At 39.5% G+C, this 16,348-nt stretch overlaps 1 protein-coding gene across 2 annotated transcripts in view; it reads right to left on the bottom strand.

Moving 5' to 3' along the window:
• The window catches only part of gramd1ba (GRAM domain containing 1Ba), a 500,575-nt gene that overhangs the window by 351,772 nt on the left and 132,455 nt on the right, over nucleotides 1-16,348 (bottom strand). For both annotated transcript variants that reach the window (XM_078531845.1, XM_078531813.1), the window contains exon 2: nucleotides 1,988-2,065. Coding sequence is in view for 1 of the 2 variants with exons in the window: in XM_078531813.1 (XP_078387939.1) it covers nucleotides 1,988-2,065 (78 nt within the window). In the remaining variant the exon portion in view is untranslated. The remainder of the gene's footprint in view (nucleotides 1-1,987; nucleotides 2,066-16,348) is intronic.

Raw genomic sequence — 16,348 nt, forward strand, 5'->3', positions numbered from 1 at the left:
TCTCAAATCAAAATGATATTAGCTTCAGTACTTTCCTGTAGTAGAAATGATGCTGTTACCTTAGACACTAAAACAACCCAACAGCTCTTCTAACTTCCCAGTTGCTTTCTGGTGCTCCATCACTTAGATGCTGACACACAAAATGTTTGATCTTTGAAGTTGGGAGGGGGTGGAGATGGGGAGAGCAATCCAAGGGGAAGGGAAAAGAATACTTTTATTTGAATTATTACCTCTTTTATGGAAAAAAGATAGTCTCATTATAATCATCCAGAACCCATGATACTAGTAAGACAACTACCCAACTATTACAACTAACCTCACACAGCAGTCAGGACCTTATGTCTATCTGAATCAGAGGGACCAAGGCTGTTTATATTAGAATCTTGCTCCATTTAATGATCATGTTTCATCAAACTGCCCAAAATTCTGGGTAGAAACATTTCACACCATTTTAACGCCCTCAAAGAAAGAATAAAATTCAAACTCATATGCTAACAATCTACTGAATTACTCACCTCAGCCATGTTACTTTGGGCATCCTTTGCTGGTATATAAAACTCTCCCCATCCTCAGGCTTACTACTCTTCCTGGCCATACCATCAGTCTTTCCCTTTAATCTAATATTATGCTTCAAGTTTTTAGTTAGCCAGAGATGGATCATTTTTCCCCATGGAATCTTTCTCATTTAATGGAATGTAGATGTGTTGAGAATTTCATAATATTTCTTCAGATGTTTGCCATTGTTCAACTACGATCATAACTTTTAATCTGATTTCTCAATGTACCTCAGACAATTCACTCCTTATCTCGATGTAATTGGTTTTATTCAAGTTCAATATTCTAAGCACTGTTGGCTTCAGTTATTCCTACTGCAAAATCTTTCCCTTCTTTCTAATTGAAAAAGTGTTTACATCAAAACTTACACGAGCATTATCAGAGCTATAAAGTGTCCATATAAGGAAATGAAGCTTGCTGCATCCTTAATAAATTTAATTATGAAAGCTGAATTACAAACCTTGATTTTCACACTTTGAATCCATTACCTCCTAATGGACAGGCTGTAAAACATAGGCACCTGCTGCTGCTACATGGCAGTGTGGTGAAATGTGAGCCCTTGTTAGTCAGCTTCTGAATCCATAAGTTCATTGCCTAAATAAACTGTTCTTCTGTAACACCCAGAACCTGAGACCCAAAATCGTTTGTTCTTGGTGCTAGTAATGGAAGTTTGTAATGTAAGAAGTGACCTTCAAGTGAATTCTGGTGTTACAATGTACAGGCCAGACACTAAAATTCCATTCACCAACCAGTCAGGGACAAGGTTCTCTCTATCTGTGTTAGCTGAAAAGCAATGCAACTTACCAGTCTTCAAATATTAGGAGTGTATTTATCTTCCTCATCCAATCTTACCCTTTTCTTCATGTATCTGATATATTTGTTGCTTTGTTTTTATTACGATTCTAATTTCTTGACCATACAAAAGCTACGGATTATTTCTTCTTGAATGTGTTTTGCCTCAATGTTTTGCTTTAAGGCAAACAGTGTTTTGCCTTAAGAGTGAAAATTCAAATCAGGTGAACTTTTAAAAACTCAAATTGTCCAACAAAGAGTGGCTTATAAATCCATGCTATAGCCCTGAGTACAGATAAATCACCAAAGGAATGCTGCAACATTCATTTCTCAAGAACGTATCATTTCAGAACACTAAGGTTCTTGAAGAAAATGAAGTCCTTACTTAGAATGACTCAAACACTTCCCTTGACATTCAAAAAGGATGGCTGAATATAAAGGGATATTGCAGACACCAAGGTCTGTACTATTCAAACACTGCCATCAAGTGGTAACAGTGAGTGATTGAATCGAGTTCTGCTTTATAAAGAAGCGATTTCTCTGAGATATAGACAATATGCAGCTATCATTGACTGATGCCAGTGAGTACGCGAATCTCAGTGTGATCAAATTTAATCGTTATTCTTGAACTGGCACTTACCTTTCCTCTCGTATGTATGGAGTCAGGAACCGAGAAGAATCATCTTCATGGCTGCTTTGTTGACTGCTCTGCTGGCTACTAAAGATTGAAAAATAATTATTATTAGAGTAGAGATACCAAGGGTAACAGTACTTCAAAGTTTAATATCATTAAGCTTTTGATAGTCAAGCTTGCTTTTATTCTCAGTATTTAGTATGACTGTTGATTGCCTTTCCCACCACTAACATATTTAACCTCTCCTTCTCCAGCAAAATAATCAATCGGCAATTTTCCTTCCTTATCTTCCTGACCAAACTTAGAGTCGTCAAGAATGCTAAAAGCATTCATTGAATTGACATCACAAATGGAGATTACTTGTACGCATCATCTACACCCTAAAATGAAATAACAGTATTGTTAACTCATTCATAATTAGATACTTTCAGAAATGAATCATAAATCCCTCATACCTGGTAATACAAAAGTCTAATGTGGTGGATATCTGTACACCCCTGTTTTAATATAATCATCTGTTTACTAATTAATTTATCAAACTGATTGCTAGTTTATATTGGTACAGACTTCCTGGTGACTGAACAAACTGACTGTGAACACCAAAAGCAGCAAGTTGGACAGCAGCTTCTAGTGGTTGCACATGCACAGTTGAACACGAAAATCAGGAAGTTACTGTCCGGATTGTCTTGCTCCTCCAAAAGCTTCACTTTAGCAGTATCTAACCAAGAGACTCAGCATTCAAATATATGGAACAACGAGAATTTGCAGCACTGAAAATTAGATTTTATAAGAGTGGAATTTCAATTAATCAAATTATAATTATTCTTGGAAAATTATTTTTCTTTAGTATCTTTTATTTAGTTCTTAAGCCTATCTTTCTTTTATTCTCTATTTCACTTCTTGTACATGCTTTTACATTGAGATAACTATTTTAACTGACATTCCCTGGTTTAGACTCTGTATGCCTCAGAAAGGATTGTTCAATGAAATTGGTTAAGGAGATACATTGTTCCTTGCCCGGTTTACACAGATCTGCTGTAGACCGTGTCCACTGTTTTTGCTCTCTGATAAACACATGCAAAAACTGACAGAAAGTCTGTGGACAAATGCAACAAGTAGCATCCTTCATTTGCTGCTGATCACAAAATCCAGGTCGTATGTACTTATTGTTTCAATGGCGTGTATACAAAAAGAACTAATATACAGGAAATTAGGAATCAAAATATAGCACTATCTATATGTAGTGCTTAGCAAGTTTCTATAGCATCGGAATACAATTTGCGCAATCTAAGCCACTATCCAACTTGATGTGGCCAATTAGAGGCATGATTGCTTCTAACATAAGAGTGTTTTAATTTTAGGTAGATTTGATGTTAAAAGTTTATTGGCATTAGAGTAACTATACAGCATGTGAATTCATGCAATATGGTCTCTTTTCTGTAAACTCCATAAGACATTTCTGGTGTGAAGAAAGTCACTATGAAATTTTCCACTAGATGTCAGCATTGGCCATAAACAAGTTTCCCATGCATTATATAATTTTCCCTTTCTGATTTAAATAAAAGTACATTTGATTTTGTATGATATTTGTATAGTAATTGTTGGAAATGACATTGGGTAAAACTTTATTTTGGAGCAAGTTTACTTCTACTCCAGAAACACTTTTTCCATTCCCCATCTACACTCTGCATATTAAGTGCATTCAGTAATCATAACTTAAAAACCATATTCTCCTCTGGACAGAATTCCAGCTGTGCGGCTAAAGAGCAAAATCCTGTTATAGTAATAACTGTTTGTGATAGTTCCTCATAATGGTCAAAAACAACCACAATCATTTGTTGTGACTATTGTAATCATTTATAGTAATTGGTACGTTTTGGTTGTGTCCAACAAGTTGTTGACAATTCCACATTATTAAAAGAAAATTGCCTCAGTTGTAACATTACTAATCTGCACCATCTAGACCATGAATGAATAATGATATTCCTAATGGGCCACTAATTGTGTTTAACTGGATATAACTGTCAACAATCTTGAGGATGCCTCATTGACGACACTGTAGTGTTGCATTATGCTCATCAGCACTTTCTACAGCTGAGCATTGCTCCATTCAATGTTGATTCTGGGTTGAGAACAATAAATCTATCAAAATAAGACTGTTAAGAAACAAATACTAAAAATGCTAGAAGCACTACATAGCTCAGGCAGCAATTCTGTGGAAGAGAGCAGAACAGCTAACAGCAGGGCTGCAATGTTAACTGAGTGGTTTGTGAACTAAGTTGAAACTGAAGAATTTGGCGAGAGTCCGAATTTGGTGCAGAAGGGGAATGGAGGTGCTCCTTTATGTCTTTCACACTTGTAGTGGTTTGCATAAACTTGAAGTAGTATTTAAAATTTTATTCAGTGTTTTGGAATTTAGTGCAAGTTAGAGTTTTAAAAAAAAACAGGCTAAAGGGTAATTGCCTGTAAAAATTAAATATAAACTAAGATAAATAACTAAGATGCTCAAACTGGATTTCAAAAAATGTTAGATTTTCCAGTTGCATTTATTTGGCTAGGGTAAACAACTCCCAGATTCAGTGACATCACAGGGCAGCAGGTTAATGATTGGTTGGCGAGTACTACTTTTTATTTGCTTTCATGTGGGTAACAGGAAGTATTTTTTAAAAAGAAAAGCAGTCTATCTAAATGGGGGCCGGTTAACTCAATTGGTTAGACTGTGGTGGCTCAGTAATGCCAACCCCATACCGGCTAAGGTAGTTCTTGGGATTTGCCTCTTCTTGCCTCATTGTGCTAACAGGTATTCTGTGTAGGTATGCTACCACGAGGCAATCAGAAACATATCGTGCAAGGAACAAACAGGTTGCGCAAAAGCAATGTTCCCTTTAATACGCATCCATGCATGGCCAAGCATCAATCTTAAAGAGACAGCACAATGCAACATTATCGGCCACATACTGCAAGGGAAGTTAGAGGGAACATTACTAGAGATGGCAGGGTAGTGTTTGGGAGTTGCTGGCTAGAGAGATTGCACCAGATCCTGTATCTTCAAGAAATGTCTCTGCTTTGAGTCATTCTGGCTCAGAGTCATTGCACTTTAGCGTAAGTTACAGAAACTCCAAAACGTAAGGAGGGTAAGGAAGTTTTGGAGTTTCTTGATAGTTTTATCCTATACACAAACACATCCCAGAGGAAATCACAGGTTCAGCAGGTTCAGGAAGCAGACGGTGTGACTGACAGGAACAATTAGTGGGAGCTCAGCAGAAGTTGAGAAGGCTGTCACACAGACATTTGTCCTGCGTAACAGGAATAATATACTTGCTACTTGTGAGGACAAGGAGAAAGGCAATCAGAATGCAGAGCAAGGCACCATGACTGTCAAAGACAGCCAAGAGCAGAGTAAAAATGTGGTAGTGAAAGGGAATTCTATAATTAGGGGGCTAGAAGGTGTCCTCTGCAGCCATGAATGACAGTCCTGAATGGTATATTGTCTACCCAGCGTCAAGGGACTTGGAAAGGGAGAGGGAGAATCCAGTTGTTTTGAGCCATGTCAGTGTAAACGACACAAGGAGCGAGTTAGGAGCTAAATTAAAGAGCAGGATCTTGAGGATGGTAATCTCTGCATTATTGTTCAAGGCATGTGCAAATTGGTAGACAGCCAGACAGATCAGAAGAATTAACGCATGGCTAAAGGGCTGGTGTGGGAAAGAGGGGTTCCTTTTCACAGGGCATTGGCACCAATACTGGGATAGGAAGGAGTTGCATCAATGGAATCGGCTCCACCTAAAATGAACTGGGACCAGTGTCCTCGCAGAAAGAGTAAACAGGGAGATGGTAAAGGCTTTAAAGTTGTGGATCCCTCCTCCTGTCTTACAAGAAATGAAACAAGCCTAATTATAAACAATAGGAAAGCAGAGCACAGGAAAGACTAAACTAAGGGAGGACAGTGAATAAGTAGTTGTAAAAGAGGAGTTTAAAAAGATGGTTCAAAATAAAGTAAGAGGAACTACTATTAAATGAGTTCAACAGTCTGTACAGCAATGCACAGTGTTTATAATAAAGCAGGGGAACCAGAGGCAATAATAAGTTGCGAGAAACCACATATGGCCATGATTATGGCTACAAAAAAATCTGGATTGGGAAATAAACATTTCAGGCTATCACGCATTTAGAAAAATAGAGAGAGAGAGAAAAAAAGAGATGGAATAGTTATATTGATTAGAGATAAGGTAATGGGAGTAGAAAAAAGTGGCACAGTCATCAGTAAGACAGAAATAGAATCCCAAAAGATAGAAATAAAAGATAATAAAGGCTGATTCACATTAATAGACATAGTTTACCATCCACATAATAGTGGGGGGGGGGAGGAGAGAGAGAGAAAGAGGGCAAGGAAGATATGCAAAAAAATTAGGAAAATTAATTTTTAAAAAAGAACAATCATCACAGGATTTTAACTACTCCAAAATTAATTGGCCATAAGAGACAGCTAACAGGGATAAGGAAACAGAATTCCTACAATGGATACAGGACTCCTCTCTAGCTAGTATGTATGGAGCCCAAAAAGGGAGTATTCACTACTGGATCTAGTAGAGAGAAAATGAACCAGAGCAGGTAAAAGAAGTAAAAGTAGAGGAACATCTAGGCAATAATGACTCTAATATAGTACATTTTAAGACAATAATTGAGAAGGACATAAGCATGACAAAAACCAGAGTAATAGACTGGAGAAAAGCCAATTTTGAGGGGCTTAAAATTGAACTTGTCCTCGTCCTTCTCAGGTCCCTTAACCTCTTTAACACTATTCTGATGACCTTGCTGATGTTGTTTCATGCTCTCATCTCAATCTAGAGGATTTCAATAACTTAGTTTAAAATTTTCACCTCTCCTAAATTTTGTGGCCTGTCTCTTTATCTCCCTTCCCTTCCCTTCTCAGACTTCTCCCTACCACTGGGGATGCTCACTGACATCGATGATAAAACCAATAACTCCCATCAGTACTTAGATTTTATTTCTTCCCACCCACTTCCTGAAAGGACTCTGTTCCCTTCTGCCAATTTCTCGGTCTATATCACATTTCTCTGATGATGCCATCTTCCATAACAGGGCTTCTGAAATGTGTTCCTTTCTCTTGGCTGGGAATTTCCCATTACCTTGGTAATAGGACCCTCAAGCAGGTTCACCCAATTTTCCATGCCTCTGCTCTCACTTCATCCTCAACAGCTCACACCACGATTCCCCTTGTTCTCATCTTCCACCCTACAAGCTTCCATATTTGACAATTCTTAACGGGGTGCAGGAGCAGAGGGGCCTGGGTGTACATGTGGATAAATCATTGAAGGTGACAGGACAAGTGGACAGAGCAGTTAATAAAGCATACAGTATCCTAGGCTTTAGTAATAGGGGCATAGAGTACAAGAGCAGGGAGATTATGCTGAGCATATATATGGCACTAGTTGGACCTCAGCTGGAGTATTGTGCATAGTTCTGGGTGCCACACTATAGAAAGGATGTGAATGCATTGGAGAGAGTGTAGAAGAGGTTTACAAGAATGGTTCCAGGGATGAGAAACTTCAGTTATGAAGTTAGATTTGAGAGGTTGGGACTGTTCTCTTTGGAGAGGAGAAGGCCAAGGAGATTTGATAGGTGTTCAAAATCATGAGGGGGCTGGATAGAGTGGATAGGGAGAAACTGTTCCCGCTTATAAAAGCATCGAGAACAAGAGGGCACAGATTTAAACTCATTTGTAAAACAAGCAAATGTGATGTGAGAAAAAACTTTTTCACACAGCGAGTGGTTCGGGTCTGGAATGCACTGCCTGGAAGCGGGGTGGAGGCAGGTTCAATCTAGGCATTCAAGAGGGCATTAGATGGTTATTTGAATAGAAACAACGTGCAAGGGTACGAGGAAAGGGCGGGAGATGTCACAAAGTCATAATGCTCATTTGGAGAGCCGGTGCAGACATGATGGGCCGAATGGCCTCCTTCTGCGCTGTAACATTCTGTGATTCTGTGAAAAGTGACTGTACTTCAAAAGATGCAGTTTTTTAGTTGTGATTCATTATGGTTATCAATTTCTTTTCCAGAGCTCTGGGAAGCACTTCATTCTTCTTAGTAGCTGCAAAAGCAGGCCACTGTGTGCAGGATACTCATCCTCCAGGAAGCAGAGGCACAAATTGAGCTAAGCAGATGCAAAGATAAACTACAATAATACATCTTTCTAACACAGCAGCACTGCATAAGCTGATAAGAAATTGCAGTAGGCCAAGGTCCCTTGAGCCTGCTCCACCATTCAGTAAGATCATGGTTGATCTGATTGTGGCCTTAACTACACTTTCCTGCCTGCCCCCCCATAACCCTCGGCTCCCTTGTAGATCAAAAATCTATCTAACTCAGCCTTAAATATATTCAATGATCCAGCCTCCATTGCTCTCCGGGGTAGAGAATTCCGAAGATTAAGAATGCTCTGAGAGAAAAAAATTCTTTCATCTCCATCTTAAATGGGAAACCCCTTATTTTTAAACTGTGCCCCCTAGTTCTAAGTTCCACTGGGGGTGGGGGTTTGGGGGGGGCATGAGGACATCCTCTCAGCATCTACCCTGTCAAGTCCCCTCAAGATCTTATATGTTTCAATGAGATGACCTCTCATTCTTCTATACTCCAGTGGATATAGGCCTGACCTGTCTACATTTTCTCATAAAACCCCTTCATCCCAGGAAACAACCTAATGAATCTTCTCTAAACTGCTTCCTATGCAAGTATATCCCTCTTAAAGGAGACTAAAACTGTGCACAGTGCTCATCAATATGCTGTACAGTTGTAGCAAGACTTCCCGACTTTTATGCTCCATCCACCTTGCAATAAAGGCCAACATTCCATTTGCTTTCTTAATCACTTGTTGTACCTGCATGCTAACTTTTTGTGACTCATATACAAGGACACCCAAATCTCTCCGTATCAAAGCGTTCTGCAGTCTCACCACCATTTAAATAATATTCTGTTTTCCTATTCTTTCTGGCAAAGTGGACAACCTCACATTTTCCCACATTGTGCTCCATCTGCCAAATTTTTGCTCACTCATTTAGCTTATCTATATCTCTTTGCAGACTTTTTCTATCCTCCTCCCAACTTGCTTTCCTACCTATCTTTGTCTCACAAGCAAACTTGGCTACACTGCAGTCGATCCCTTCATCCAAGTCATTAATATACATCTTAAATAATTAACTGAGGCTCCAGCACGGATCTGTGCGGCACTCTACTGGTTAAAGCTTACCATCCTGAAAATAACCCAGTTATCCCAACTGTCTGATTCCTGTTAGTTAGCCAATCCCCTATCCATGCTAATATATCACCCGCAACACCATGCGCTGTTGTGTATTAACCTTTCACTTGGCACCTTACTGAATGTCTTTTGGGAATCCAAAAACACATCTACTGGTTCTCATTTATCCACCCTGCTACATCCTCAAAGAATTCTAATAAATTTGCCAAGCATCATTTCCCTTTCACAAAACAGTGTTAACCCTGCCTTATTGTATTCTGATTTTCTAAAGGTTCTGCTACCATCTCCACAATGATGAGTTATACTATTTGCGCAATGACAGATGTTAGGCTAACTGCATGGTCTATAGTTTTATGCTTTCTGTCTCCCTCCTTTTGGAAATGTTACATGTGCAGTTTTCAAATCCACTGGGATCTTTCCAGAATCTAGGGGAGATCAGTAATTCACATAAACTATTGATCAAGCGCAGAATATTATTTTGGTACAGTACAGCAGGAATTTCCTACCAAAAGGAATTGTAAAGACAAAACCACTGAAGATGCTTGAAACAAGCCGGGATGCTTTACTTATAGTTACTAGTGAAACGAGCTTTAATAGACTGGATGGGCATTTTTCTTCATCAATTTGTCTCACATTTTTATAGCTTTACCGACGGATTGATTTCATAGATGGGTGAAAGCAAGATTTTTTTGATATAGAATTTCACTATCGAGAATAAGTTAAGTGAAAAGATCCAAATAGAAACTTTAGGTAAGAGTCAGTTTCAAATTTCTGGGTCTGTACTTGTTGTGCTTTGTATATTACCATTATGGACAATTATCAATTTAGTACATGTACCATATACCCAAATGCCAACAAATTCCAAATTGAGTTTGCCTGAAGAGATTTGAAAATACATTAACTTTGACAACATTGCGATGAAGAAGTTAGAAACCCCTGCAAAAAATCCAATGGCCATTTTGACAAAGCTGATTCTGTAGACCAACTGCATTAAAGGAGCTGCACCCAGAACATCATAAAATTTAGACAAAGCAGTGCACTGAAACAGGCTACATACTGTTGGAATCATATCTCAAGACTGAAGTTTCCTTTCACAAAATGGAAGGATTTGGCATGGTCTGGACATGTAGATACTAACCTGGGATTTTTTTTTTTAAAAGGTCATGAGTTCACCTTGGAACAGTCAACAAACATGCCTCTTCCAAGAAATCACCTGACCTATATGGTACTTGAGGAGGAGCTGTTTGTTTGTGTTGAACTGCAAAGAAACTTTAATTAATGAAAAGCTGGGAGTCAAAAAGGCAATCACATGGGAGAGAGGAAAAAAAACTTAAGTTGTGAACCTACTTGTTTTGAAGTCAGTCTTATTGGAGGGCAAACTGAGAAAAGAAGGCTACCTTGACTGGGTCCCTCTCTCTATCTTGCCTAAAATTGTGTGTGGCTATCAACCTGTAGCCAGAGAACCCTTATCTGAGTGTAACTAGTCTGCATTTGGACCTGCAGAGCCAGTGTTGAGAACTTCCAGGCATCCACTGGGTCCAGCGGCCCGTCTGCACATGAGAACTCCAGGTTGACAGCATTGAGACCCTGCAGACTTATGCTTTATTTGATAACGCCCACCCTCCAAAACCCATCTCTGCAGAGAGACTATCTGTTTGTCCTTTGTTTGTGTGTGTGTGTGTGTGTGTTTATATCTGTGCGTGTGCTGGGGGAATTGCTTAGGGATAGATAGTTATACTTCCTGATTACAACCGTGTGTTAACCAGTTCTTGCAACTTGTTAAAAGAAGTTTTGTTTTAAAATCTGAGTTTTTGAAAGAAGCTGGTCAGTCTATTTTCTTCTGGGTACTAGAGGTATAGGTACACAATTCGCCATTTCAGTAAGAAAGTTAAACATTTAAATTAATAGTACGGCCTGTGGGGTACTGGGGCTGGATAATTTGCGCACTCTTCCCACCCCGGTTGTAACAATACTAGTTACATAATAATATATACCAATAGGAAGGACACGTGTATTTGGACCACTGTGTTTCCACCATTCCAAGTTAATTTGCAGTTATTCTGCTGAAGAATTCAATGCAAATAATTGTAGTATACTAATAATGCTGCTTACTCAGATATCAGTGCTGTTGTTTAGCCCAGTTAACTACATAGAGTCAATGCAATCTTATTAAGTGGGCCCTCTATTTGTTTCAACTGTTCCGTAACTGTGATGTTCTGGGAGATTAAAACTTGTTCACTGTTTGCTACTTGCAGACAAGCTATCTCAATTTCCTGAAAAATAGGACACCCTGATTGGGACAGCTACTGGCTTAAAATAACGCAGGAAGTAAATGTAGATATTGGTACGTGGTTGCAATTAACTTAAATGACTAGTAAGCTTTTAGTGACCCATAAACTAGGTCCAAAAATCTTTCAGTGACACCAACACAATAGAAGCATTTCCTCTTCATGGAGACACAGGAGGAAAGCATGACAAGAATCTAACAACTTCGCAGATTACAATCAACCTCACAAGATGATCAGACAGTTGCATGTCCATTGAAACATTTAAACTATTTTGCTTAGTAAAAATTTCTGTAGGTTTACTATCTGCAGTGGAATGCATATCATAGTCCAACACTTCCAGATGTCATACAATGTGCCTTGCTTGTTCATCTTGTTGCACCCAGCAAATCTGCCTATTCCTTTCTCACCAATGTATACATTTGAAATATATGTTTGCTCTTTTTGTCATACCAAGAAACAAAGAGATGTCACTGTAGTTGGTGATATCACACAATGCGAAATCTATCTACTGTAGAACAAATAACGAGGCATTGAGCATCACTGGTGCGAAATGAGCAGCAGATCGATAAGCAAAACAATATATTTGAGAAAGGTTCTTTATTTGGAGGAAACCTGAACCGTGCATTATTTTCATTCTGATGACATAATGAAGGAAAGCACATTTTAAAACCTATTTTACATTGCTTCACTGTATGTTTGTAAAATAAAAAACAGGACTACATGTTGCTAAAGGACAGCCTCCTACGGCCAACTAATTTTAGCTACTTAATCAATGACACTCTCTCCATCATAAAGTCAGAAATGGGACCGATGATTGCAGTGTTCAGTTCCACTCCCAATTCTTAGATAACTAAGTTGTCTATGTCTGCATCCAGGCCTGAGCGGATAAGTCGCAAGTAACATTCATGGCACATAAGTGCCAGGGAAATAACCATCGTTAATATAAGATAACCGAACCACCGTTTCAACAGTGACGTTCCCACCACCAAATTCTCCATTAACATCCTGGGTGTCAGCACTAACCAAAAACTCAAAAGAACTTGCTACATAAATGCCATGACTGCTAGAGTATGTCAGGGAATCTGTATTCTGTGGCAACTCTCTCAACTCCTGACTCCCAAACCCTCCTCTTGAGACTCGGTGGTCCTATTACTAATGAATTCAAAGCCTGCATCTTGAAACATACAAATCGCAAAAATGGGTTATGACAGTTGCTCAAGCTTCCCTCTGGGATTTGAACAACTTAGCCTTTACCATCGGCTGTGTCAGAATAATTTAAAGAGGCACCAGGGGCACCATGATCTTATTGAATGGCGGAGCAGGCTCAAGGGGCTGAATGGTCTACTCCTGTTCCTATTTCTTATGTTCCTATTTCTTATGGAGGTTCAGGTGCATAAGTCATGAAGGTGACAGGATAAATTAAGGGAGTAATTAGCATTTTCAAGAGGGAAACTTGAGCCTCATATATAGAGATATTGAATACAAAAGCAGGGACATTATGGTCAACCTTTATAAAGCTCTCATTAGGCCTCAATTAATGTATTGCATCCAGTTCTGCTCACCACACTTTAGGAAGGATATAAAGGTCTTTGAAAGGGTGCAGGGAAGATTTACCAGAATGGTTCAAGGGATGGGGATTAGCTACAAGGTTAGGTTGGAGAAGCTGCAGCTGTTCTTCTTAGAGCAGAGAAAGTCGAGGGGGGATTTGATGGAGGTGTACAAGATTATGACAGTTTTAGATAAGGTAAACAAAGAAAAACTGTTCCCATTAGCTAATGGTACAGAGACTAAGGGGGCTCATATTTAAAGTGTTGGGCAAGAGATACGAGGGATGTGAGGAAAAACATTTTTACGCAACGAGTGGCAAGGATCTGGAACTCGCTGCCTACAAGACTAGTGAAAGCAGAAATAATCAATAATTTCTAAAGGAAATTAGACGGGCACTTGGGGGAATAAATTTGCAGGGCTTCAGGGATACAGTGTTGGAATGGGACTGGACTTCTCTCCAAAGAGTTGGCATAGATTTGATGAGCTGAATGACGTTCTTCCTGCCATTATGACTCTATGAGTCTCCCCTTATTTGGATAGAATCAGCTACAACAATGCTCAAGAACCATGACACGATCTAGGACAATGCAGAATGTTTGAACAGTACCACATACATGAACTTAAACATCCATCCCCTAATATCTACAGGATGCACTGCAACAAGGCACCTTTGAAGCACCTCCCAAACACACAAAACTCCACCACCACCTCGAAGGACAAGCTCAGCAGATGCATGGGAACACCATCACCTCCAAGTTTTCCTCAATTCACAAACCATCCTGACGTGGAAATGTATTGGCATTCCTGGAACTCCCTATGCAGCGTCCACATGACACTAACTGTGGTCGTTCAGGAAGTAAGTTCAACACCACCTTCAGGAGTGACTAGGGATGGTTAATAAAAGGCCATTCTTGCCAATGATGCCTACGTCCCAAGAAAAATTTAAAAGAATGAAAAGTTTGTGATCAAGCAGTGAAAAAGCCCATCGTTTTCATATTCCATATCTGAAGGAAATATAAATTAATTTACAACTGCCGTTCTTGTGGCGCAATTATCAAATTGGGTATTTAAAAAAAACTAATTATTACTGACTAAGTAAAGATCAGTTTAATTTTGTGGTAGTCTGAATGACATAAGCGCACGTGAGACTTTGTCTCTGACCAAAATATTCCCATATAGCTTCAAGCATCCTATGTGTAACCAAAAGATAATTGTGGCACCATCTATTAAATATTTCATAGCTGGTCAATGTTAAAAGTTAAGATAAGTTGAAAAAAAACACAGCCTTCTAAACTTAGATGCACACTGACTGCTTTTCATGCTGGAGTGCTCCCATCCACTGAGGGAGTATTGACCTTGAACAGCGTTTTGGAGAAATGCCCCTACAAATAGAACATATTATGCCTAATTTCTGCAAGGTCTGACAGTCATGTTATTGCCAGGCATTCACCAAGGAAGTAGAGGCGTTTTTTCTTACTTAAAGATAGATAAAGTCCTGGATGATAAAGAATAGTCAAAGAAGTGAATTTAAAATGCTTTCAGAAAAATAATAAATAATCTACATGATGAGAAAAAATTGTTGTGAACTGGCCCCAGAACGTTGTTGGGCAAACACTTAAATGGACACAGTGCGGGTTCAGATATCATTTTCCAGTCCTCTTATTTTCAAAAGGAATGCAGAGGTGGATGCCAGCAAACCAACAAAGGGTCTGATAAAAATCCAGAGTTTATAAATTACTGAAATATTACAGCTGTATTTTTATATGTCTGCCACACGAAGCCTTTGTCGAGTTGGGAAGAGATTCAGTATTAATGCAAAGCCCTTTTTTAAAAAAAACAAGGAAAAACTTTATAGAGAAGTTCCAATAGTTCCAAAATTAATATTAGCCCATGTAAAAATAAAAGCACCATCTTTGAATGCTTTCTGCATAAATACTATTGATACACTCTTTTAGTCAGTTTTGTAAGCTAGCATTGCGAACAAATCAAAAATTTAAATCTATTTAATCACGTCTGTAAATTGTATAGTTTGTATTATATTGTACCACTGCTTATATTATGTTATATTGTAAACCAAAGTTCTATATCGCCATCGCACTAACCCTTTAGCCAAATAACACCACTTCTACTTTTTTTATTATTCATTCACGGGATGTAGGCTTTCCTGGCTGGGGCAGCATTTATTGCCCATCCCGAGTTGCTCGAGAAGGTGATAGTGAGCTGCCTTCTTGAACCGCTGCAGTCCATGTGGTGTAAGTACACCCATAGCGGTGTTATGAAGGGAGTTCCACATTTTGACCCAGCGATAGTGAAGGAACGGCGATATATTTCCAAGTCAGGCTGGTGAGTGACAGGTGGTGGTGTTCCCATCTATCTGCTGCCCTTGTCCTTCCAGATTGTAGTAGTCGTGGATTTGGAAGGTACTGTCTCAGGAACCTTGGTGAATTCCTGCAGTGCATCTTGTAGATGATACACACTGCTGCTACTGTGCACTGGGGGTGGACGGAGTGAATGTTTGAGGATGTGGTGCCAATCAAGCGGGCTGCTTTGTGCTGTCAAGCTTCTCGAGCATTGTGGAAGCTGCATTCATCGAGGCAAGTGGGGAGTATTCCACTACACTCCTGACTTGTGCTTTGTAGATGGTGGACAGGCTTTAGGCAATCACGAGGTGAATTACTCATTGCAGGATTCCTAGCCTCTGACCTGCTCTTGTAGCCACAGTATTTATATGGCAAGTCCGGTTCAGTTTCTGGTCAATGGTAACCCCCAGGATGTTGATAGTTGGGGATTCAGTGATGCGATTGAACGTTAAGGGCAATGGTTAGATTCTCTCTTGTTGGAGATGGTAATTGCCTGACACTTGTGTGACGCAAATGTTACTTGCCACTTGTCAACCCAAGCCTGGATATTGTCCAGGTCTTGCTGCATTTGGTCATGGACTGCTTCAGTGCCTGAGGAGTCACGAATGTTGCTGAACATTGTGCAATTATCAGCGAACATCCCCTCTTCTGACCTTAAGATGAATGGAAGGTCATTGATAAAGCAGCTGAAGATGGTTGGGCCGAGGACACTACCCTGAGGAACTTCTGCAGTGATGATCTGGAGCTGAGATGACTGACATCCAGTAACCACAAGCACCTTGTTTTGTGCTAGGTACGACTCCAACCAGTGGAGAGCTTTCCCCCCGATTCCCATTGACTCCAATTTTGCTCGGGCTCCTTGATGCCACACTTGGTCAAATGCTGCCTTTATG

This window comes from Cetorhinus maximus, chromosome 2 (genome assembly GCF_964194155.1).
Source record: "Cetorhinus maximus chromosome 2, sCetMax3.hap1.1, whole genome shotgun sequence".
Lineage (NCBI taxonomy): Eukaryota > Metazoa > Chordata > Chondrichthyes > Lamniformes > Cetorhinidae > Cetorhinus > Cetorhinus maximus.